General features: G+C 43.1%; 1 protein-coding gene across 1 annotated transcript; it reads right to left on the bottom strand.

The window, feature by feature from the left end:
- Nucleotides 1-9,149: 9,149 nt before the first annotated feature.
- LOC100821236 (DNA mismatch repair protein MSH6) lies at nt 9,150-21,145 on the bottom strand. Its single transcript, XM_003576466.4, has 21 exons — nt 20,000-21,145; nt 19,828-19,924; nt 19,038-19,140; nt 18,882-18,935; nt 18,716-18,790; nt 18,532-18,600; nt 18,113-18,196; nt 17,675-17,872; nt 17,043-17,554; nt 16,827-16,956; nt 15,461-15,552; nt 15,176-15,354; nt 14,780-14,982; nt 14,592-14,693; nt 11,524-11,686; nt 10,781-11,070; nt 10,580-10,717; nt 10,415-10,494; nt 10,195-10,291; nt 9,984-10,113; nt 9,150-9,889 (listed from the first exon to the last, which is right to left on the bottom strand). Exons 1-21 carry the CDS (start codon nt 20,913-20,915, stop codon nt 9,645-9,647), a joined length of 3,957 nt encoding a protein of 1,318 aa, XP_003576514.1. The 5' UTR covers nt 20,916-21,145; the 3' UTR covers nt 9,150-9,644.
- Between the last annotated feature and the right edge of the window lie 5,274 nt (nt 21,146-26,419).

Genomic DNA, 26,419 nt, shown 5'->3' with positions numbered 1-26,419 from the left:
AATTATGCCTACTTTACCGCATTGATTCCCCTTCTCCTCAGTGACAAGGACATGAGAGCAAGATCTCTTGTATGTTCAATCTCCATGTTTGGGGAGCCATCTAGTCAAATTAAGAATACCCTCTAGAGTAACCAAGTTCCCCCGTCATGTCTTTGATCTGGATGGTATCTCTAATAAGTTTCAGGGTTTAGATCTGCACAAACCAATGTACTTCCACAATAAATTTCAATGCTAGCACTAATCCCCGTTTGGTAGTGTTGTCTTCCCCGAGTTGCAGGGCATCGAAGATTCACCAACTGTACTATGCAACAGTCTAGTTCTACCTGAAGCGAGTCTCAATCGTTGTGGATCTCACTACATCTACAAATATTTATACGGTTTTGAGTGCCGGTTCCTGTAGTTTCATCTCATATCACCATCATTATACCTGGGAAGTGTTTATGTACTGGTACTCCAGCCATCCTCACGTGTCCCGAGTCATCGACATAAATAGGTAATTTTTCCCTTGTTTTCTTGTAATGCCATGCCGTGCACTTTCTTTCTTTCTTTCTGGTAATTAAACTAGCCTCACACTATTTAATATATATGATGTCGTTAACATGTACTCCCTCTGATACTAAATTCTTGACTCAAATTTGCCCAAATATGAACGTATCTATTCTTAAAAAGCGTCTAGATACATGTAATATTTCGACAATAATTTAGGATCGGAGGGAGTACAATTTTAGCTTCTTGCGACTGCACAATAGTGAAAGAAAAGAAAGTAAGAGGGATCATATTCAAAAGCATCAATAGACATCAATATATGCTTTGTGATAGGTTTTGATGCAAAGAGTTAGAAAACATATATGGTAATACATGGAGTCCCAATGTGCAAAATCAATGGAAGCACGTGTTAACAAGGCAAATAAAAAAAATACGAAGGGCTTTAACTAAATTTGGACTTATTTGGTCCAATATTATACTCTTCGTCATCAAAAGATGGCGTAGGGGGCTTGTGTTTATCACCTCTATCTTTTTCTTTAAGTTACTACCTTCAGTCACGAGCATAACGCTTGTCCTCACTACTACAAAAACGTTTATCAGTAACGGGTGGAACGCCCCTTACTAACTTCGTGTCACTGATGTGGGGTACATCAGTGACGGGCGGTCAGCCCATTGGTGATGATGTGCACATCAGTGGCGGGCACCGTAGCGACCGATACTTATGTCATTTTTGACATTTAAAAAAAATAGCAGACCACAGCCCGCATGCGATGCGATGAATCAACAAATCACAAACGCACAATTTAATCAAACCAATTGATTAACTGATCCACGTCGCATACAACAAATCACAAAAATAAATCACGCCGGGGCTGCAAGGGCCGGTTCTCGCGGCGGCAGCAGGAAGAGGGAGGGAGCCCGGGTCCGCGGGATCCGGCGGCGGTCACGACGGCGAAGTCCGTCTGTGAGAGAAAGAGACGGTGAGAGAGAGGGTGAGAGAGAGAACGAGAGTTGGAGATGGAGAGATAGAGAGGGAGGGAGAGAGAGAGGGAGAGAGAGAGCGAGGGAGAGAGAGAGGGAGGGAGAGGGAGAGAGGGAGAGAGAGGGAGAGAGAGAGAGAGAGAGAGAGAGGGAGAGAGAGAGAGAGAGAGAGAGCAAGCGAGAGAGAGAGACAGAGAGAGAGATGGTTACCTCAGTGGTGGCGGGGGCCGGGGCGGCGGGATCCAGAGGCGGCGGGGGTCGGGGTGGCCGGATCCAACCGCGTCATCCTCCATGGTAGCGTGGAGGCGGAGGAGGGCGCCGCCCTCCATGGCAGCTGCGGCTCCTTGGTTGAGGCCGGGGAACGCCGGATCTGCACGGTCGAGGCAGGGGAAGGCCAGATCCGGTGATGTCAAGGCCGGGGAACGCCGGATCCGGCGACGTTGAAGCCGCCGAAGCTTGCCGTCACAGGTCGTCGCCGCCGTTGCGTGCATCTCCGGTCGTAGTTACCTCGTTGCCGCAGCCTGCAACAAGAGAGAGGAGAGGGTAGGAAAGAGGAGGGAAGAGAGCTCACGCGGAGGCAGCGCCATGGGCTCTCGCGGACGGCGGCGGGGCGAGCTCACGCGGACAGCGGCGGCGTGGGCTCACGCGGAGGCGACACGGTGGGCTCGCCCGAAGTCAGCGAGGAGAGGAGATTGAGAGGGAGAAGGTGCCTCTGTGCCTGCACGGGGAAAAGAAGGGGAGAGGAGATTGAGAGGGAGGAGAGGAGTGTGTGTCGGTTGAGACTTGAGAGGAGATGGAGAGGGAGGAGAGGAGTCACGGGCGTGGATGGGAGGAGACAGGAGAGTGGAGAGAGATGGGTGATCGGTGCCTCCACCTCTAAGCCAATCAGGAACAACCACACGAATCATGTGCTTCTTGGTACTGAAAAGGCTCCATGGGTCATCAGTGGCGGGCTTTGCTTCTAGGCCGCCACTGATAGGTGTTCTGTCAATTTTGCAATTTTTCTCATGTGACCATTAGTGACGGGCACCACATGACCGCCAGTGACGATAGTATCATCAGTGTCGGTCCCCTTAGAAGAGCCCGCCACTGATACTTCCCGCCACGGATGTTACAACATCATGGCGGATGCAGGAGAGCGCCCGCCACTGATGTAAGTCGGGTCAAAAATTGGCTTCCCGGCTGCTGTATATCAGTGGCGGGCATGGCGCCGCCCGACAGTGATGTTGCACGTCAGTGACGGACCCGCTATGATCGACACTAATATCCCGTCACATATATGCGTTTTTGTAGTAGTGGCTAGCAACCGGTATGGTCACCGCTTTGGCTGCTCTACAACATGACACAGCGGGGATCAAGCATGGCGTGGATAGAACTCTCTGCCATTTTTGTCTCCTTTTGCTTTCTGTTTGATTTCATGATAATTATTATCTGCTAGGTAGAGTACTGCCTTTCTATCTCTCTTCCGTGTCTTTTTCATGCATGCTCAGCTATCACAAAAAAAGTAAGCTTCTTTTGCTCCCCAAATTTGTATCTAGGCCTACCTCAAACAATCTTGCACTGGATCGACCTGGTTTCATTTCTCTTTGCCATTTCCCGGTGTACTTGGCTCTACTTTTACTTTGGTCACTGCCATGACACTAGTGTCATAGCAACTAATATGGATACCCTTTGGCTGCTATACGTTATGATTCCTGTCTTTTTTTTTTGTCTCTTCCCGCTTTCTGTTTGATTTCATTCTCTTCCAAAAAAAATCCTGCATGCTTACCTACTACAAGAAACATATGCTTCTTCTTGCTCCTATATTTTGCATCTAGGCCTACCCTAAATAATCTTGCATCAGATACTTCTTCCTAGTTGTGTACTTACAGTATTCTAGAAAAAAAAAAGCTGTGTACTTACAAATTAAACTCATTACTACACCATGTTTAATTATTGTGTGTCCTAGTTGTTCATTTTTTAATTTTCTACCTCACTATATATTCCCCGGCCCCCTCCTTGTGCTTTGGTTCCGTTGATGGTCTAATCCTTAATTGCTAATGTATTTACATTTCATTTCCAGATCATGTATATTGGCTGGATGTTTTGGCACCAGGTGCCCATTTCACACGAGTCAAACCATTTTTTAATATTATACCCCCTCTGTTCCATAATTCTTGTCTCAAATTTGCCCAAAAATAGGTGTATCTGTTCCTAAAAAGCGTCTAGATACATGTAATGTTTCGACAAGAATTATGGAACAAAGTGAGTATCTTACAATATCTTCCGCTCTGCACCTTACTCCTTGGTTGGTATCTGCATACCTTTCATTTCTAGATCATACATATATTTGGGTTGGATAACTAAAATGAGTTAGATTGAGAGGGTATAGTTCTTTAGTTCTTTATTGTGTTTTGGTCAAGCAAGGACCGAGATTCGTACAACGTTGATCCAAGCCACGTATGTGTGGCCTCACATTATCTCCTCCCGACCTCTACATAGCTCCGCCAGTGTAGTTGAGTCGTCTCCATCGCATGGTGTTGCGAGACTGCTCCGAGTTGAGTTCTGAGATGCGACTTGATGAGTGGACTATGAGCTTTTTTTTTTACCCGAACTTCGGCGGGCGAAAGCCAGCCTGCACAACTTTTATTAAAAAACACCGAGCTTTACAAGTTGAAAGAGGAGGAAGAAGAAGAAATTACAAGGGAGGTTAGGAGATTACAGCCATCTTGCTAAATGAGTTAACATAATAGACCAGTCATTCATGAGAGCTTTTGGAGCCGAGGAGCCGCATTTGTGAGACCAGAGGGCGATGTCATTGGAGCACCGTTCGATAACCAAGTGCGGAAGTTTGATCAGATTGTTGAAGACCATCGCATTTCTTCTCTTCCAAATATTGCAGATAATCGCCAATAGCACAGTAGAGTGGACCTTGTCTGGGGGATGTCGGGCAGTGAGAAGCTCTTCGAGGCTCTCACAAGAAGACGCATCATAATGTAGGGCCTGAAGGGCAGACCAAATTGGTTGAACCGAGTGGCAGTGAAGCAGCATGTGAGAAGTGGTTTCAGTCCTAACGCAGAACGGACACCTGCCATCGCCTATCAACCCACGACAAAACCGGCGATCGTTGGTGAAGAGCCGATTCTTGCGAGCTAACCAAGTAGAGATCCTGCAGCGGTTGGGAACAAAGTTTGCCCAAAGCACGGGAGCAACAGGGTCGTCCCGTCTGTCCAGAAAGGAGGCCGAGTATGCAGATTTCGTGGTGAGGCCCTTGCCATCCAATCTTCCCACGCGTGTGTCGTTGACCTGTAAATTCAAGACCACAGGATCGAGCAATAATTGCAGGTCGCCAAGTTCGACAAGCGCGGCATGGGAAAGCCTAGGCCGAAAAGTCGTAAGACTGTCCAAAGAGAGCATCGCCGAGTCAACTGAGATGTTTGGCCGAAGGGAATGAGAGAATAACGCTGGGAAGCGTGAAGCAAGAGTGTCATCGCCCAACCAAAGGTCCAACAAGAAGGATGTAGAGAGACCATCACCGATTTTAACCTTGGTGATGCGACAAAAAAATCTAGACCGGCCATAAGATCCTTCCAAACAAAAGAATCAAGAGAGTGAGAGTCGCCGAGGTCACGATTATGGGACCAGCCATAAGAAGCCACAAATCGCTGCTCCCAAGGTGGTGCACCCGGTGAGTGGACCTTAGCCAAATGTTTGAGAAGGAGGCAGGTGTTCTGAGTGCGAAAGCACCTGAACCCTAGCCCCCCCTTATCCGTCGGAGCGCAAACCTCATCCCAAGCCACCTTGCAGTTCCCCCCGTTAGCATGGTCCTCACCGGTCCAAAAGAAGGCCCTACAGCGTTTGTCGATATCATGAATCGTGCCCGCCGGAAGAAGAATGGCCCCCATCACGTAGGAAGGGAGCGCCCGGAGGACCGCACGAACCAAGATCGCCCGACCACCTATGGACAATAATTTTCCTTTCCAGCCGGCAAGCCTACGGTCAACCTTGTCAATGATCAGTCGGAAAGCGGATAGCCTAAGCTTGTGTGTGGACAGCGGAAGACCGAGATAGGTTTGAGGGAAGGAGGAAATTGGGCAGCCGAGGATGTTAGCCATAGCGGTGGCGTCATTGGGGGGAACATGGATGGGAGCGAAAGTGCTTTTATGGTAATTAATTTGTAGACCAGTGGCGATAGAAATTTTTTCCAGGATCTCACGAAGGTTAATGAGTTGGGATTAATCAGCGCGAAGGATAATGAGAGTGTCGTCGGCGTATTGTAGTACCGGACAAGGCAATGAGTCGTCAACCGGGTGACAGATGAGCCCATCGTTGTTTGCCGCTTGTAAGAGACGTTGAAGCACATCCGCAACTAAAATGAAGAGGAAGGGGGATAGAGGATCACCCTGGCGCAGACCACGACGACACTGGATCCAAGGGCCTGGAACGCCATTTAGAAGAACAGCGGATTGACTAGAAGAGTTTAGGTCTGCGATCCAGGTGCACCACTTGGCCGGGAACCCCTTTGCAAGGAGGATTTTTTGAAGGGCAACCCAAGAGACCGAGTCGAAGACTTTTTGAAAGTCCAGCTTAATAGCGATCGACGGAAGTTTCCTTTTATGACAGGTTTGGACAATGTCGGCAGCATAGATGAAGTTTTCCGAAATGTTTCTTCCTTAAATGAAACTAGTTTGGTCAAGGTGTATGAGGGAAGGGATAAGGGGGCGAAGGCGCAGAGCCATACATTTGGAAGCAACAATTTTGCAAGGAAACCAGCCTAAAGTGGTCAGGGGAAGAAACTCCTTGCTTTTGGGGAGAAGCACGATATAAACCTTGTTGATGCAGCGTAGGTCCGCCGAGTGATCAAAGAAATTGGCGAGCAGGCAGAGGAGATCGTCTTTGATTAGGTGCCAATACTTTTTATAAAAAGCAGGCCCGAAGCCGTCAGGTCCCGGGCTGGAGTTATCGTTCATGGAAAGTAGGCAATGTTTGATCTCGGAAAGGGAAAACGGGGTGACGAGGGATTGAGCTTGGGAGGCCGGAAGCCGAGAGGAGCTAAGGAGATTAACAAGGTCAAACTCGAAGGAAGAAGCCCCTGGGACCCCAAAAATTGAAGAGAAAAAATCTTTAAGAACAGACTGTTTAGCATCATGAGAGAAAATTTGAGATCCTTGAACATCCAGCATCTTAATTTGGTTTTTGCGGAGACGGATAGAGGCACACGTGTGAAAATAGGTTGTGTTTTCGTCTCCCAGAGCACAGTCCTTAATTTTTGCGTGTTGTCGCCAATAGCTCGCCTGCAAGACATTATGTCGGTGAAGAGATACCTTGACAGCCATGCGTAGTGAGAGTTTAGAAGGAAATAAAACCCTAGACTCTTCGATTGAGTCAAGAAAGGAGATAACGGTTAGACAGTTTTTTGCCAAAATAGCCAGAGATCGAGTATACCGCATCCATTTCTTCGTCTCACCCCGCACTCTTTTGATTCTTCGGCAAAGCAGCCCAGGCTGGCTGCGAGCGTCATGGCCCGAGTTGAAACTGTTCCACACCCGATTGACCAGCTGACCATAAGCGGTGTTAAGAAGCAGATGATAATCCAAACGGAAAACAGCCGGGATTGGGATATCGGAAGAGACTGGCAGGATAATTGGGACGTGATCGGATGTTGATCGCGGCAGGAAGGTAAGCGTAGAGTTTGGAAGGGCGGAGCTCCAAGCAAGGTTGACAAAAGCTCTGTCTAAACTAACAAGAATTGGGCAGGACTATTGGTTTGTCCACGTGAAACTCCTGCCCAAGAGAGGGATCTCAAGAAGATTAAGGGAGTTAATACAATCGGCAAAACGGGCAGCTTCTGATGCGTTGAAATTTAGATTCGATCGATCGGAGGGCCGCAAAATGAGGTTGAAATCTCCGATCAAGGCCCAATGCCCGGTGGCTAGCTGGGCGACCGAGGCCAGCTCGTCGAAGAAGGCCTGTTTCTCCCCGGCGTCGCACGGCCCATAAACATTTGTAAGAGAAAACTGAAAGGACTTGTGAGACTAAGACATGGAGTCGTGATTGATGATTGATGTAAGGAAGACATGTGGCCTACCTATGAAACTATAGATATTGTGATGATTACAACTAAAATCATGAAGGAATTTCTAAAATGTGATTAGCAACAATGTATTGTTTTTTTCACCGAAAACAATGTATTGTTAGAGATATCCTCCATTATTGTTTTAGAGAATGAATTTTAGATAGAATAACCTAGGAGATAATCATGGACCTATCTGACTCCGACGTTGCATCACCTCACCTTGGTCTGCTACTTCAACTAATTAAACTTATAAAGTAAGTCTTCTCAAGAACCTTATATACTCACCCTTGTCTTCATTATCGAAATGCAGATATGGGTCCTCTCCAAGGAGATCTAGACCGGGAGATATACGACGACTTTCATTTGTATGTTTTACACACGTTGGATATAAGCCTTATGGTGTGTGTTTTGTTTAGTCACCGATGATTTCAATCTAAGCCATCTTGTGGCGATTTTTATCTTAATTCCGTTGCTACTTTATGATGTGATACCAACTGTATATCACATACGTTAAAACCTGTTTTATCATTTGTTGTTTGTGATGTGATACCAACTGCATATGCATACATACTTGCTTGATCCTAGGAAAGTACATGAGTATATCCCAGTCTGGAGTGATAAATCCGTATTATCTTAGAACTGAATTTGTGTTTGACCTTAAGGAACAATTGTACAATTAAGTTTAAGATAAGTCAAGGTATAGTCCGGTTCCATGACATTATGCATCTCATGCATTGTTTCCCGGAAAACAGCCACCCCGTCTAGGATGTTCTGCTGCTCCTCCTTTATATGAAGGTCGTTTGTGTAAGCTGAATGAAATGATTGGCCAGCTCGTTTATGAGATTGTTCGCAACTTTGATAAAAATAATTAAAGTTGGCATTTAGCGGCAGATGGGGTGATACTCCGACTAGCTCCCTTAAAAAAAACTTATGGTATGAGTGTGATCTCCCCAAAAATTAAGGCTGCATAATGGAAATGAACCATTGTGAAAATCATGGAACATAGCCATCAGATCGTTCTTGTGCGCCTCTGTTTAAATGGAAAAGAGTAGGCATTGGATTGGAATAAAAATTCTGAAATGAACCTGAACCTGATGGTAGGGACGTGGGTATAGATCACTTCCCAGATACCACCAAGTAGGCTGTCTGTCTACTCCAATCTTTTGTTGGTTACCTCCCAGTGATTTACTTTTAAACATGGTTTGTTTCTAAGTTATGTTTCTCTTCATCTCTACTCAAGGTTAAATTCCTCCTTTCTAATTGTTTCATTTTTCTCCTATCTTGTTTCATTTACACATCACATGTATGAAATAATAAGGTACTGTCCCTTATCCCGCCATAAAATCGTAGAACAGGGGGAATTGTTGAATGGCTAAATTTATACTCCTATTACTGGACTGTATTTTGTACAATACACACATGATTATTATTTTCATGAATTTTTCAGCTTGTGCTTCAACTAACACTTCGTTACATTTTGAATTTGCAGTCTTTTTTTAATGCACAATTTTACGAACTGACGAAGGATCTTGACAATACTTTGCATGGTTTTGTTCCTCTATCAGCAAGATGTGTAGGCGAATAAGACAGGTGTGACAAGTGTAACAGCTTATGGGCAATCTGAGTATTAGAGTGAAATGCTTGAGTGAATGGCAAAACAATAGATTAGCTGGCAGAAGTAGTTAGATTTCGAGTAACCATATATGCACCACCGTGGCCATCTAACCTATAATTAATAACTGGGAAAGTATTCGCACAACTCACGTTACAATGAAATTTCTTCCCCTCTAGTGGTTCAGTTGGTCATTGCTAAACTAAGCACTCTCCTGGGCTTCAACATTATGCAGGATAGATGAACATCCTTGGCCTTTGGTACCTGAATTTGAGGGCGCGGGCAACTTTTGAAGGGATACTAAGCTCGATGTATGTCCTGGCACATCTGAATCCATGGTACAACCATGACCTGCCCCAGTTCTTTATATGGGCTTGCAAATCAGAAGATTCAAGAAACTTCCATGAGCCCAAGACAACACGGCATCCTCAAAATGATGACAATCCAAAAAGGCCAGCAATTTGGCAAAAAATTGGGTAAATCTCTTGATTAAACGGACCATGTAATTGATTATCCTTTTATAGCCTGCACCCTGGCAAGCTTCTGTATTTCACGAAGCATACTTAAGCTTGCCACCTGACCTTCTTGATGATTCCCTGCCTTCACAACACGGAACAAATCCTTAATGGTAGCGAAATTGTCCTCCCTCAGTGCACATACAAACTTATCTTTAGTCGCGAAGTGTTGCTTCCCATAATTGGCCTCAAATTCATTTGATTTCTGATTTGCCCTTTGAAGCACTGATGCAGGTATTCCTGGATAAAAATAATATGAAGACGCATCATGTACTGTTTGCCTAACTTTGAGTAAATGTATCAAGCAAACAAAATATATTGGCTTAGAAATAACCTGCTAATCGAGCAACATTTACGCCGTAGCTTTTAGGACATGAACCAGCTGTTAACCTATAAAGGAAAGTCACTTCTTCCAAACCTCCTTCTCCCATACCTACTTCGCATGCCATATGACAAAGTGATACCTGCAATGTGAGGTATTCAAATACGTAGGTTAAAACCTGGATGTGATTGAATTCAAAGCACGATATATATAAACAAATTACCTTGATATCCTGTTGTTCCACTGCTAATCTATGGTAGTGCGTAGAAAACAAGCCTAGACATTGCACATGATGAACTAGATATTCTAGAACAGATGCCCTGTTTTAGTCCAAAAGGTGGCAAATCAATAATCTCATAGAGAACACAGTTGAAAATGAAAAAACAAAATAATACACAATATCGGGAATTCATAACTCAGTTATGATCTTTAATTTAACTTACGCAATAGCTTGTCCATCAGAAGTTGATGTGCCCCGCCCAAGCTCATCTAAAGCCACAAGAGAATTCTTGGTAGCTGACGACTGAAGCAAAAGTTGAACAAAAAGTAATAGATAAGCAAGAATGAAAATTGCTGACAGACATTCATATTTGAAAGGGAAATCTTACAAGCACAGAAGCAGTCTCCATGAGCTCCACCAAGAATGTACTTTGGCCAGCCATAATATGGTCCCTTGCTCCCATGCGAACAAAGATGCGGTCAACAAGAGAAAACTCAAAGTTTTCTGCCGGAACATTTGCTCCAATCTGTCAAATAACTTGAAGTAAGTGTCTAAACAAGCAATGTTGACAGATAAGATGACGGATTACCTGTGCCAATATTATGGTAAGACAAACTTGACGCAGAAGAGTTGATTTACCACCCATATTTGGACCTGTAAGAACAATAAAGCTGGCATTGCCAGGCCCACCCATCTTGATGTCATTGGGCACAAAAGAACCCTTGCCTAATGAATCACTTCGAATAATTGGGTGTCCAAGATTTCTTGCATAGAAAGTAGGAGTATCATCTGAACCATATGATTCTCTGATAGTTGGACGGCAAGTTGGCCCCTCAAAATAATCACTCGCGATAGCAAGACTAATCAAAACATCAATCTCTGCATGATAAGCCAAACATAATATTTGATGAATTTCTGTGAAACCATCATGTGTAGTTATAAGTGCTTGTGCCCATACAGATTTAACACTACAATTCACACATAAGCATACACCTTTCCTATGTTGAGGAAAACATGCTAAGAAATCCATGTGAAAAAAGTTGATCAGTTTATCCAGAGTATGCACAGTTAGTGATCTTCTTTCAATAAATCTCTCCATCCCTTAAAATGTGATATCACCCTTGTTGCTGCCTACTATTAACTAGCAGTATACAAAAAACATACAACTACAATCAACTTTAGTAGATTTTCAAATACCATGGCATGTCAGGGGTACAGTAAAAAGAACAAGGAGCAAGAAGGAACAAGCATGGGACATGACGAGTTCAGCTTTACTAAATTGCTAAAATTGGTGTACAGCAATGAAACAAAATAACTTCAGAGGAAGTGTACCAGCAACTACAGAAACTAACTGTCTCCACTTGCTGTGATGCTCAACAAAGAGATGAATTAGCTTCTGAAGAATGCCTTTCAATATTGATTCTTTGCCTGCTGCAGCCTTAGAAAGTTCTGATATTAGCTCTTTTACTTCTGGTGTCCAGTACCGGTAGAAGCCCTGGGCCAGAAAGTTGAAATCATGTTATAAACTTCAATTTTTAACATAAATTTAAGTTTGATTAAAACATCCCAACCTTTTTACACTCAGTGTTATCCAGCCAAAGTAAAATAAATGCATGAGTGCTCTAATACAGAGAGATAATACAAAGCTAGCAACCCAGAAAAAGGCAAAACTGGGAAACAAAGCCCAGAAGAGAAAATAGAAGAAAGCAACTTTTTAATTCATGCCTAGAGCTCAAGACTAGAGGTAGCATTGGACTTGTACTATCCGATGGAAGTTGGACCCCTATAGTACTGGATCGTGTTGGACTGGACAAACAACAGATGTGGACACCGATTGAACTGACATCCAATAAACATAGGACCTTGTTGGACCAAGGTTGGATGGTCCAACATCCATTGGACATGAGCAGCCAAACTATACCTAGGGTAATCACTGTAGAACTGCCACTCTGCTAGTAGGTATTGGCAGCAGCCACCAGAAATGACGATGTCGGCGAGCCCAACCGCTCCGCCGAGTTGGCTGCGAATGCCATGCCATGGCTGATACGAGCTCAATGCCGGGGCTGTCATGGACCTTCGCTTTGACCAGTGCGAGTCCCAGCATGAGCAGCATCCTCATGGACAGGCTCAAGAATGCTGATGCCACAGCAGACTCGCCAGCTAAGAAGCTGGGAAAGCCGGACCGTTAGTCTCCTGCCAGGGTCCTCCCCATGGCCATGTCGTCACCCAAGATGTCATCGCGAAGAAGAGGAAGATGCTGGCCAATGAGAATAGCTTGCTGCAGTGGCGCTCCAGGAACAGCAAGCCTAGCGATGTCGCCTATAAGGGCATCTCCAATGGCAGTCGATACTAATTTTCTTCTCTTTTCAATATGTTTTCTCTTTTCTTATTCCTTTCTCTTTCTTGATGGACCCACATGTCATCTTCTCTTCTTTCTTGGTACCCGTGTAGTAGCGGTTACTTAAACAAGTAAGTTTTCAGAAGCACCTCCACAATGCTAAATTATCAACAAGATCAAAGATTAGGCGTCTCATTGAAGCATAGCAGGAGCCACATGATTGGGGTTGCTTATGCCAGGAGAGTAGGCTCTGTTTCTCCTATTGGGGTTTGCGGTGTTTCGTTTTGAGCTGCCTTCTTGTATATCACCCTTCGCCTTAATCAAAGAAAAGAGGCAAATATTTTGCCTCCATTTCAAAAAAATAAATTAGAGACATGTAAAAACTTTTGCACATCTTATCACTAGGAGGGGAAGCAGGTTCAAAACAGAAGAGTTTTATTCAACTGCAAACATAAAGCTTGCACTCGATACCATTAGCCTCTGAGGCAGGCCATGCAGCTCCCCTTGAAAAGCCCTGCTGTTTCTTTCCTTCTACACAGACCATATTTGGAGTGCCACTAACAAAGTTGAAATCCCTGTGCCAGTCCTTCAACACCAGCTTGCACCTATCCTGCACCAAATCCTGCATAGAACCAGAGGGAGATGGGATGCTAATCATGAAAAGATGCTCAACTGTTTCATCTTCTGGCAGAGACGGCAATTGGTGATTTGGCAGACAATGGCACTTGAGACAGTTGGCTGGCCAGCAGCAGTACAGCAGGGTGATCCAGAGGAAAAAACAACACTTGAGTGGCACCTAAACCTTCTAAAGAATCTTATGGCAAGGATATAGCCTCCTGCTGAAGAATAATGCCTTGTAGGCAGTCAGGCGACCAATGCCAGAGAATAACATCTTCCTCAAGAGCTGATAGCGACATGTTGCTAATTTGATCGACAGCACAAGGTAATCCATCAAAGCCTGAACACAGGGTGCACCATGTGATGTACGGACCCAATTATTGTCAGACAGGCCTAGTGCAACAGTCCTCGCCTTTCTGATCCGAGGCCGAAGCATCTCCCAAGTGGGTCGGAGTGATGGACTACCGGTAGACGATCAACCCAACAGTCGAGCCAACAAAGGGGTTAATTGGCTACTGAGAGTAACCACCTTCACCAAAGCCTATATGATCTACCGAACGGCGAACGTATTGCTCATATCACAAAGGCAGACCTGCTCAGGTCCTCGATGTGTCTATCTTTTGAAGCCGCATCCATCATGTGCAGCATGTATCCTAGGAATCTGGGATCTAGAAAAGGGTTTTCAGATCACTGTTCTGACAAAACACAAATATCAAAAGCAATCCAATGATATTGTCAAACAAATGTCAAAAATGGTTCGACCGAAAGGTTATGCACAAACAGTGTTGGGACTAATTACTGAGGCATGATATGGTATACTGTTTGACCACACCTAAACTCCCCCTCTTTTCCTTTTTCTGATAGTTTTCTACTTTTCTTACCACGGTTAAAAAAACGCAGGCAAACCTGCGGTCGGACCAGAGAAAATCTGAACTGGTGCCTTGTCCAGTACAGTCCACTTGAAGTTTCATTTTGGCAAAAAGGCGTAAACACAAGTTGAGAGAAGGCGCAAGGCTGGTATCAAACCAAGGACTTCAGGCAACCTGGTCACACATGGGGGAAAGTCCGATACCAACCAGGCTGGCTTCATGATGTGCCTAATATGGCAAGTGCATCTTTTGTACAAATTCTTAACTCAAACTCAGTACAATTTGCCTTAAAAAACTATATTAGATATTGACGTGCATCGAACCAGCTGAGCCAGCGGCTAGACCGGTCAACCAGTCTCCTCACTGATCCGGGCTTTTTTTAACTATGGCTTCTATCCCAGGCTATGATCACAACAATGTAACAACTATAATTCACTAACAATATGTCACAATTACGAACCAAGCATTTAGGCATCATGCATCTACAGGTAACCAGCAACACACCAAACAACATGTTCGTTCTGTACTCACTTAGTTACTTATGTTCAAATAGAAGAAAAATCATCTGTCATTACCTTTTTTGTAGACTGCAACTCATAGTTCCTAGGAACAGAACCTCCCAGGCTCTCAGACACTTCAATAAGGTATGTATCTTTTCCAACATCCACATACTTCACCTGCCCATTGTTGACAAGTCATTAGTGATTGCTAAAGAAACTAATAAATGATGGGCAGTTTAAACAGAAGTGAAATATAGCACTACCGATGAGTCTGCCAGTAGCTCCCTTTGCTCTTTCAGGTATTCTTTTAGACTGGATTCAATCTCCTCTATGGCAGAGCAAGTGGCGTCATATTCAGGATCACAACCTTCATGGGGTATGATCCGACCATTATGATCAGCTTCTGACCAATCAAATGCATCCCTGAAGTGATCTAAAATAGACGATACATCTGGTAATCCTTTGCCTGTAAACAGTTAGTGCTTGCAAGGTTACCTTACACATTAAAGGCAGTTGAACAACCCAACAACCTAACAAAACCAAGGAAAACAATAAATGAAAAGCAGAAGAGACACATGTGAGCACACCAAGAAAAAAGAATGATGAAACACCCCTGTTGATGTAGATGCTTAGCTAGTGAAGAAAATTGTTGTTCTTACCTGGTGAAAGCAAATCATTTAGTAGACATGACCCCTCTGTGCCTGTCAACATCCTGACAGAAGAACATGCTTGGAACATTTGCTGGCAACCACGAAGAGCAGAAGTGAACTGCTGAAGCAGTCTTTTTGATACATCTTCATAAAGAACAACTGACTTTGAACTTCTCCCATTTTCATCACTGTGAAGAACAAGTAGCACGAGTCGGTCAGAATAAGAAGGTTTAGACAAATCCAGCTTGTTGCACAAATCTCTACTAATAAGAATATCATATGATATTGAATTACCAGCTAGAGAAAAGGCGTGCAAGCAGACGCTCCATGTCTGGGAGCCTAGATAAATCCTTACGGAACTGGATAGCGCATTCATGCCCAACACCCTGGAAAGAAGAATAAAGCATTAAAAATGACAACGTAAAATGATGAGGTACAAGCATGGGGAACCTGTCAAAAAAAGCATGGGAAACACAAAAGTAAATTTCAGCACTGTAATGCTTTCCATATACAGTAAAAACAGATGTACAATCAGAATACAAAATTATTTTGTAATCATCAGCATGGAACCACGTAATTTCATTTTACCACTCATAATTATGTCACGGATTAATTCAAATTTGAAGACCATCATACTCTGTAAGGCTCAAAGAACAGTGATTACTCAAAGGATAAAAGATAGGATCCATGTTGTGGACACATTCCATTTCCTCCTCACCTCCTCGGTGCTTGCAGATGATCAACTTACCATAGCAGTGTTTTCTTTAAGCCACACAAGGAAAAAGAATGGCACATGAAGGTTGTGTAAGTACACAATAATCTGATGCCTTTATCATAGTTATAACTGGATGGCAATGGTCAAGTTCAAACAAAAATGATGTACTGAGACATAAAAGGAACCTCAGCAAAATAGACTGCTTTTATTTACTTGCATATGAGTAACTATGTACGATCTTTTAAGAAAAGAACAGTAAACATGGAGATATTTTAAAGTTTCCATGCATGTATGTAGATATTGAAAGATAAAACAGATGCAAGTGTATCATTGTTGCCTGCGTCCCCACACTAGCCAATTTTTTTCTTCTATAGTGAAAAATACGGAGCTTCTGAAATAAAATTGCAAGCACTTGATTATTTCACGCTGTGAACACTTAAAAGAAAAAAGGAGAGAAGGTATAGGTTTACAATGATGTTATCATTTATCTACCAGGGATTCGTGAACTCCACCCTATGAAGCAAGAAAAACTTATTGCATCTTTACACGTCGTCGCTTCTTACTAACTACTCAGCGTTAGTGAAACCAAGGTGCATCCACTGTTTTCCATCCCATCTTTCAGACTTATTTCCATCTCATCTAATCCAGACTCATTGTTCTCACTATCCCCTGGTAGACAAACTAATGCTACAAACAGTACTCATTCTCTGCTCAAGTAGAGAACAAGATTCCATCTTTGAGCAAGACGTTATTTCCATGTATCTGAAGCATTGCTCTTGCATGCAAATAATGTTTTGGCCAAGAAAAACGCACCGACCCAAACTTTGCTAGGTCTACATTGCTGATCTGTTGCTATAACTACGCTAAAATCATTTTCAAAAAATCCTTCTCAAATGACAAAACAAGCTTCTGCTGTTCAGAAAATTATTGGTATAAAACACAAACCTTGAAAATAGCGATAGCACCTTGACGCTGTAGTATTGCTTTGCTGTCATACAAAGGCCTTACAATCCACCGTTTGAGCAACCTTTTCCCAAATCCCGTAACACAATGATTCAATTGTGCATACAAAGTCCTGAAAGAATACACAAAAGTATGCTGTGTTGCTTACAATAGCGTACAACTTCTAGAGAAAACTAAACAGATTGAAGTAGGTAGTACCCTGAGAGGCCACCAGTTGCATTCTCTAAAATCTCCAAATTTTCAAGTGCTGCTGCATCGAATATCATATGCTTCCGCGTATTGTTGAGGAGCCCCGAGCATGTAAGGGGCTCAAACTCAGCACATGGAATCAATTTCTTATCCAGAAGGACTTGCCTTAAATAAAATAAGGAACCTCCCAGAGCAGAAAGTGCATATGCTCTGTCACCAGCTCCAATTAGCTCACTTAACAGGGCAGGCAGACAGCCCACATTGTTTTGTACACCAGGAGTGTTTTGTGATGTAGTAAGCTTATCCGATGAGCTGTAGTACTGCTCTATCTCATGAATAGTCTTCTCTGCATCCCAAAATTCCGTAGATGGAAGCAAATCATTTATCAAAGGATCTCTAGTATTGTTTTTCAGTGCCCTCTCAGTTTCTGGACTCAACATCTTAGCTGGCTTTATGATTTCCACGGGTCTTATTTCAGACAAAATAGAACACAACACATGGCGTTCAGCGTCATCTTGGAACTGAAAAACAACAATTGCATAATGATGAGGCTACACAATTAACAATGCAGCTCTTGAGAAATCCTTCTAGTTTGATTAATGTTTTTTGCACATAAGTAGTAGTACCATCAAACCACCAACCTGTCCAACAACAAATTTGCTTGTAGAAACATCAACTATGCAAACACCGATTGTATGACCATCTTGACTCTTCTTTGAACTATGTTGATAACTTTCAGCCACAGATAATATATATGACGGATCTGGGTTTGCCAGAAGGAATTCTCCTTCTGTTAGTGTTCCCTTTGTGACCATTGCACATATTTCACGCCTCACAACCTTCAGAGAGAAAGCATGACAACCACAAGAATAAATATGACCATGTTCCCAACATATAGGTAATAAGATTAGATTTACAGGGCTATAAAAGAACAGGGGGTTGCTAAAAAATTCCCACAATTCACTGTCATATTTGTTCTCAAAAGGGAAAAACATCACTGACATATTTGGACACTTTGATAAGTGTATATCAAAATATTAAAAGCGGCAGCTCTTGTTAACCATGGGGTCTAAGCAAACCTTGTCTTTTGTGCCCGTCTCTTTACGGCGGAGTTCAAGCTGGTTCGGTGTTTCGGTCTGCTCTACAACTAGAACGCGGTAACCCTGTGATGCAATGAACAATTTTTATTATTAAATGACAAGTTATCTACTACTCCCTCTGTTCCTAATTAATTGTTGCCGGCTGTTTTGCAAAAAAAACCTGTAAATTTCCGAAATAAACCTACAGTCCACGTTCTATCGGAAGTTTTGCCAAAAAAACCAGTTGTTTTTTGAAAATCAACGCGCAGTCCACGTTTAATTGAAGATATGGACTGCAGGTTTATTTCGGAAATTTACAAGGGTTTCTTTGCAAAATAGCTGGCGCCAATTAATTAGGAACGGAGGGAGTATTCATCAATAAAATTACATCAAATATGTCCTGACTCCTGAATCCTGACCTTCTGAGCTAGTTTCTCCAAATTCACTGATAAGTTCTTCTCTGGGAAGCCACAATGAGGTTGGTCACCCTAAGATGATAGGATGCAAGACAAATAAACTGAGAGTTTGGATCATATGAAACAATAAATACTGGACTACAGAGTAATAGCAACAAAGCAAATAAGCAGAAGGAAGTATCCATACCTTCATGTACTGAAGATCAAGCTCCCTTGCCCCAACATGGGCATCCATCTCATACAGTTCATAGAATTTGCCCATCTGTTTCAAATTCAAAGAATAATGAATAACCATTAAAGTAGACAGTCTTGATTGTAAGTACTCAATGAGCACTGTACAGATATAAATGTACCTTGAAGAACAGAACCTTATCCATATGCTGTGATTTAAATTCCCACCATTGTCTCTATTAACAATAATTAGGAGTTAGAGTTTGATTTCCGCAAAATAAAAATAAAAAATAGATGTTAGAGTTTGAGACAAGTTACATGGTACAAGTTAGAATTACCTGTCCGCCTGTCAAGTTCGCCAAGAACTGGGGAGGCAAGGAGAGAGTTCTTGGATCATAGGCTGGGTGTCCAGGCCGTCTCCCTTTTGCATCTTTGCGCCCACTACAGTTGAAAACCCGTTATAACTAGTAAGTAAATTGATAATGGCCGTTGAGAAAAGAGAAGTAAATTAGTAAAGCGAAGTGTAAGCCAAGAATAAATTCCATTAATTCTGGAGTGGATTCAATTTTTACTCTACTTTTCACTTTGGTGGCACAATCTGCCCCATTTAACAGAATTTCTACAACTTACCCCATTTAAGCAAACCTGTGACACAAATTACCCCATCTAGTGCACAAGGCACAACTATCGCCCAACCAGAGCCGGCCAAGTTCTAGGGCATCGATCTGTACGACTGATTCCGCTGCATAATTCCTGGACAACACCAACAATAATCCAGGAACCTGTCGTTCTCATCACATCCTGTCATCATTGGCATGACTTTGGCAGCAATGGATGTGCAAGATTTGCAGTGGAGCACAGGATAAGTGCCTGAGTAGACGTAGAAACACTAGATGCAGTAATTTGTGTCACAAGTTTGCTTAAATAGGGTAAATTTGTAGAAATTCATTTAAATAAGGTAGATTGTCTCACAAATGTGAAATTAGGGGGTAAAAAATGGTATTCACTCTTAATTCTGAAATGCATGTTTTGCCAGACATACAACGAAATGCTCTGAACAATACTATAAATGATTACTCCATCTGTCAAAATTTGAAATGATCAAAATAGCACCCAGAAAGTACTCACTCCCCAAGGAATTTGAACTTTTCCGCCTGGCGCTGACCAAAGCGCTCAGCCAGCTCTCCAGTAAGAACAGTGTGAGCATTCTCTAAAATTTTCTCCCCTGCAAAAACGGTAACAAAAATCACAGACCAGACAAGCAATCAAACTTATCAATAATTCAGATTCCATTACTCACTCCCGTCACAGCTCATTGGCACTTTTAATTCAACTTTTTCAGGGGTGCTAGCTAGTTGAAAGCTGAACTTTTTAGCGCAATCCAATGTACCCACATCCACTTTTTTCCTCTTCTTTAACACCGTTGACCCTGATGATGTGGAGGCCAGGCCAGACGTTGACCGTGGTGTTGACGCTGACATAGACAAGGAGTTCCTTGACTTCCCCTTTCGCGAACTGACCGCCTCGTCCTCTTCATCATCCAACTCCACTTCCTCGGCGTCCTTCTTCCAGTCCCCGTCCTCAGGGGAATCCCCAATCTCCTCGTCTTCCAGCCCAGCCAGCGACTTCGCGTTTGCGGTATCAGACATCCGCCTGAGACGTCGCAGCTTCCTCGCTGGCGGTGGTGTTGCCTCCTCCGCGGCCCACTCGAATTTTTCCTTCCTGAGGTCGACCTCCTCGTCCTCCCCATCGTCGTACTTCACGCGGTGCCGCCGCGAGCCTTCGTCGTAATCATCCACTCTGCCCTCATACCAGGCGTCGTCCAGCGGCCAGTACACCCTCAGCCGCCTCCCCACGGCCTCTCCCGCAGGCGCCGCCGAAGCATTCTGCTCCTTCTTCTCCTCATCCTGCCCCTGCTGCTGCGGTGCTGGCGGCGCCGACTTGGGAGGGGAAGGGGAAGGCACCACGAGAGGGGGCTTCCTCGCCTTAGGGTTCAGGGGCGACGGCGATGGTTTTGCAGCGGGCTTCGGGGCGGAGGAGGAGGGCGACGGCGAGGGCTTTGCATCGGACTTCGGGGTGGAGGAGGGCGACGGCGTAGGTTTTGCGGCGGACTTCGAGGCGGAGGAGGAGGGCGAGGGGGTGGAGAAGAAGGAGGTGATCTGGCTCTGCTTCCGCACGAGAGGGGAGCGGCCGTTGCTCAGGCGGCGCGACGCCATTGGAGGGCTGGCGGAGAAGGGAGGATGGTTGCTCGTTTTCCTCCGGGGTTTAGGGTTTTGCGGAGGGATTTCTGGGGTAGGGGATCAAATAGTGGAGGTGGGTGGCGGGAAATGGCGCGGGGAAGTGGCGGGAGATGGAGGGAGGGGAGGGAACGCGACACGTCAGCCACTGCCGAAGCTGGCTAGGTGCTCCGGCCGAGTGCGGGGAGGATGCGGGGTCGGTCGGGTAATTTTCGGGGTCGCTCATCGCCGAAAGCCCGAAAGGGAGGGGCTGCTGTGCCGCATTGGCTTCGTGCGGTCGTCCAAGATTTTTTTTCATCGCCTTTTCAAGCTTTTTTGGATCAAGGGAATGGTAAAACAAGGAATAGAAAAATATAAAAAAGATGCCATGAGATATTGAATCTTATGAAAATTCAAGGCATGAAAATCAGTATTACAAGTATGTGATGGGAAATAAACGTGAAAATTGACAAGGGAAATCAGTTCATCTATTTGACTGTCGGAATTCGGAGTTAGATTGGAAAGGATATCATAAGTTACGAACTTACAATGAATGGATGAGGTTGTCTCGAGCAAATAATTCCCATGCCCTTGTTAATAAAATGTTGTGAATTGGTCTTTTAAGTGTTGTGATCAATTTCTCCTAAATTCCTTACGTTTGTTTTGGTTGGGAAGTTAGAAGAGAGGATGGGAGTTGAAGGGTCTACTCTATTAAAACATTTGTTTGGTTGGTGACAATAGGAGCTAAGAGACATTGTCGTGGGAGGGAGGCGGTGAGTTGAGAGACCAGCTTCTGCAATCTTAATAACAATGAGAGATGTGAGAATTTGAATTGGTTTGTTTGTTACAAATGACCTGAGATGTTCACTTGTGTTATCATTCCTAAGCTAATTCTTCGTGAACCCACGCCAACCAAGCAAGCGAATTGACTTTTCTTGTTAATTTGCACGTGTATTTTTTTTATCACATACTTAATAAGGATTGAGACTAGAAATACATATTTCATGTCTAATCTCCTACGAACTCCCACCTCTAAACTCCCGTCTCCTTACGTGATATTACACAAACACATTGTTATTAATAGACCACACCCATTAAATTCACACCACTCTATCTAGTTTATTCCAACCAAACATATTTTTCTCCTATAAATGAAAACGGGGAAAGTAAATACCAACCGGTGAAAGATTAATTTCAACGTGTGAAAACGTTCAGCGGCCACCAATGTGGCAAAGGGGCTGAGGAGAAAGGAGAGTGTGTAGAAAAATGTGTACAACGGATAAGGTTGGGGGAATGAGAGAACAGGAGTGGTGGAGAGGCAACACCCCCTTCACAAAGTGATTAACTAGCAGTCGAACGGGTAACATTGGCTCACCCAAACATGGATGAAACGTCGGTCAAGGTGTTGTTGCCAAGGAGGATGGCATCAGATCTAGTTGTGGAGACAAAGAGGAAGAGAAAGGAGGGATATACATGGAGTGACGAGGCTACCGTGAGGTAGGGGTGTGACATCATAGGGGGGTATAAGGAGTCTAGACGGTAGACTAGGGAGCTGTGAAGAAGCTCTATATGTGAACAAAACAACCCTTCCAAGAAAACCATCTCAATCCTCTGAGACATGTGTGTACGTAGCTGATGACTCATGGCATTTTTGCATGTGGTATGAACCTCAATCAAACATGTAAAAATGTAAAAGATGGCGGATCGTTGCCAACTTCGCGAGCAATAAAAGCGGTTATGTCATCTCTATCGCTCATGCAAGTAAACAATCAAATGTTGTCTCACCTATATATAATTGTTCATATACGGAGGAACGACTCGTCAAGGAAATGACTGACGTGGGTATGACCCACCGGGTTCTCATCCTTGGTGTACCCGCTGCGGCCCAGCATGAAGCCCATTCGAAGGCTCAATACGGTCGATGAAGCCCGAGTACCTAGAATTGCGGCTCAAGATAAGGAACACAATCTAGAGATTCTTTATTCTGTTGTAACCAACCCAGACGCCACACCCCGAGACCTAGCCTCCTACATATAAAGTACTAGGAGGGGCAGCCAGGAAGGACAATCCATCCCATATGCACTCGCTAGATCCGATCTACGCACCATAACCTCATTGGCATCTCTGTAATCATCCATCAATACAACATCTAGAGCAGTAAGTAGGGTATTACCTCCCGGAGGACCCCGAATCTAGGTAAATTCGTGTTCCCTTGTCCTTGTTAGTCGACGAGATCACCGGTACACATTCGTGCTCTCACAACATACAAGCCCTAAACTTGGGCATTGCCGAGGTCCAACCTCGTCAATGACTTTTATATGGAAATGAAAAAAATGCAATTGATAGAAAACAACACCGAAGACTCAAAGGTAGATTTGACCTATATGCAAATGAGTGTACCCGACGAGTTCATGAGATAGTTGGCAGGGGTGGAGATGGAGATCAAGTCAACCTGTTGATGCACCATTTTTACATAGCATTATTTTTTCAAGCAATGATCTATTTAAATACAAGCGTGTTTCATTGGACATAATCAATATAACCTATAAAGTTGATCCTCACTAAGTGCAATTAATGTTTGCAACCTTGACATGCAAGATGTCCACATCATCATCCACATCATGCACATCATGGGCATTGAAAGACTCCACATCACCCATCCACATTAGGTATTGTTGCACACTAGGAATCCATTTTGATGGTCCATTCGAATTTAATATGTTGATACCTAAGATTTTTCATCTTCACGTTGCATATAAATATTTCACCAAACACACATATTTTCATGATATGTATATCAATTTTTCTAAGATCTGCAAATATTCAGGTTGACGAAACTTCACTTTTCGGTTTCTTCGAAAATGTTAATGGTCATGCACATCAAAATTACAGCTATTGTTTTGTTGCATAGGTGTTATAAATGATAAAATCTTTTTGTCCTTATGAATGAGAAAATCATTTTGTCCTACAATATTCATATTTATTTTACATTGAATCATACTATTATCATTTGTTTCTAAAATCATGTTCAGACGTGCATATAGAATTTTCCGCGGCAACGCGCGGGTAATCACCTAGTAGAAGACACTGTATAAACACAGATAAGTTAGCAACCAATAATCAAAATGCTTATAAAATGATGAAACATATCACGGGATTACTTGGAAAATATGTGTCGCATGTCCAAATTCCAAAATACAACATCAAACACCACGGTGCGACACCTACAAGATAGAAGTTTGACTTCAATTTTCAAGTCGATCATAGTACAACGGCCAACTGAAAGTACTCAAGTAGATGCATATTTGAATTGATGTCTTATGAAACATCTCATGACTGTGCTTTTCTTTATAGAGACTGGTCATAGTGCTTTCCAAACCTAATACCTGCATCTGATAAATATAAATACACATAGGAACTTAATATTTTCGCCTAAGCCCTAGGAGAACGAACTATTTAACTACATAAACCTGGTCAATGTCCCACGTTTTGCCGGAACATGTATCCTTAAATGTGATTTCATTTATTACCCACAATTATGCTAAAGTACATATACTCCAAATATCTCAGGAAAATTACCGTGGGCTGCGTTTGGTGCTACTCCCTTCATTTCACAAAACAACCCATATAATTTTTTTCTCACTTGTTTCACAATACATCTCACTTTTCTCTTGGCTCCCGCACCTAACCAAAAGTACTCACACCCATTTAATTTTGATCCAATAGGAATTGTCAGGCACTAGAAACGAGACCTTCCTTGGTCCAGGTGCACAAATCTATATAAAGTGTATTGTGGAGCGGAGGGAGTCGTAGTTCAGTGTACTTTTCTCATGCTTCCTATTTAGTTCTTGGTATTTGATCTATTTTGTAAGAGAATTTTCTTGAACATATTAATTGTCTAGCTAGTTTGCTTTATTAATTCAAAGCCTAGCTTCGTTAAAAATACTCCTTTTGTCTAAAAAGAGTGAGTGAATCAGGGTCTGGCTGATTGATACAGACACTCTTTTTAGACAAAAGCATACCAATAGTTTTTTGATATACTCGGATGCTTTAGACTGGAGTATATCAAAACTGGTTTGCAAAACCTTTTGTCTAAAAGGAGTGATGGTGTGCACTGCTAAAAATGAAGGAAAAGACAACTGATTGCTTTCACCGTGTGATGGTTATCAAAATTGAACGTCATCTCGGACTCGGATGCTTAAAAGCTGCGATGTATAAATCAGGGCCTTCACAATGATCCAAAACGTACCGTATCTTAAGCATGTCATCTAAACAAAAAATATGATGTGGCATCCTATTTCATGAAGAAAGAGAGAGATAGATGTGATATCTTAATCTAGATACAACTCTTAGCGTTAAACCCAAGAAAATTCATAATTGCTCTCTCACAAAACATAATAAGAGCAAGATTAATAGTATAGCCAACCGTTGGCTATAAGCTGCTGCCATGTCATCTACAGTTTGTGCAATAACTAGCATGTATAGTAGTTGACTATAAGATTATACTCCCTCCGTCCAACAAATGATGTCTCAACTTTGACCAAATTTGAATGCATATATACTTTAAGTCATGTCTAGATACATCCAAATTTTGACAAACTTGAGACATCTTTTGTTGGACGGAGAAAGTGCTACTTTATCAACGCATGGCCCACGCTGCATTCTCACATGGTTCCTAGGAGCACGTGCTACAACTGGTTATTAGCTAAGGCCACTCCCAATGCTAGTCTTTTAGCGCGTCATCTTCGACATTTTGCTGACATGGCACCCTCTTAACGATGAGACTGTATCTTCTGCTAGCGACCGTCTCTTCACGCAAACCAACATAAAATCATTAATTCTCTCTCACAAAGTTATTAGGGCATCTTCAACAATGGGTACTACACGGGTACTAAGAAAATAGAGAATATGACATGTGGGTCCATCAAAGAAGAGAAAGATATAAGACAATAAAGAACGTATTAAAAAAAGAGAAAAAAATTAGTATCAACCACCATTGGAGATGTCCTTAAATATCTACTACTTTAGATACCACCCGAAGAGACAATGCATTGGGGATATGATTTCTTAGCATTTATTATGGACTATGTAACGGCACCTAAGGGACGATGCATTGGGAGTGCTCTAATAGCCCACTTCTCTTCTCTCTCTTATTCTCTCTCCTCCAACTAAACAAAAATAACATATTTAAATCCTTATAGTCTGTTTGCATCACCTTATTATTCTTGCTCTAAGTGAAAGCATGTTTACATACAACACTAAAATACATAAAGCATTTGAAGAGATGTGTATTTAATGCATAAGATACAATACACACGTCGTTAATGTGGATGGCAACGTAGACATGTCCACGCTCACACAACAATGTTCGGAGAACTTCATGACATGATTGAGGTGTGACCGGCCGCATGGCGCCACGCGGCGCATCGTCGTTAACGTGGGTGGCAGCATTCACGTTTTTAGGGGCTGTTTGATTTGAGCCCATAAATGTCTTACCAAAAATT

This window comes from Brachypodium distachyon, chromosome 4 (assembly GCF_000005505.3).
Source record: "Brachypodium distachyon strain Bd21 chromosome 4, Brachypodium_distachyon_v3.0, whole genome shotgun sequence".
In the NCBI taxonomy this organism is placed as follows: Eukaryota; Viridiplantae; Streptophyta; class Magnoliopsida; order Poales; family Poaceae; genus Brachypodium; species Brachypodium distachyon.
This window is presented reverse-complemented; position numbering and strand designations above follow the sequence as displayed.

What these genes read in the sequence shown, in the direction of transcription:
- LOC100821236 (XM_003576466.4), bottom strand. Translation starts at nt 20,915, where the DNA reads ATGGCGTCGCGCCGCCTGAGCAACGGCCGCTCCCCTCTCGTGCGGAAG. An exon ending in CGAACTTGACAGGCGGACAG is followed by an intron (nt 18,936 to 19,037) that starts GTAATTCTAACT and finishes TATTGTTAATAG; the next exon opens with AGACAATGGTGGGAATTTAA. An exon ending in GTTAGTTTCTGTAGTTGCTG is followed by an intron (nt 11,071 to 11,523) that starts GTACACTTCCTC and finishes CTTATCATGCAG; the next exon opens with AGATTGATGTTTTGATTAGT.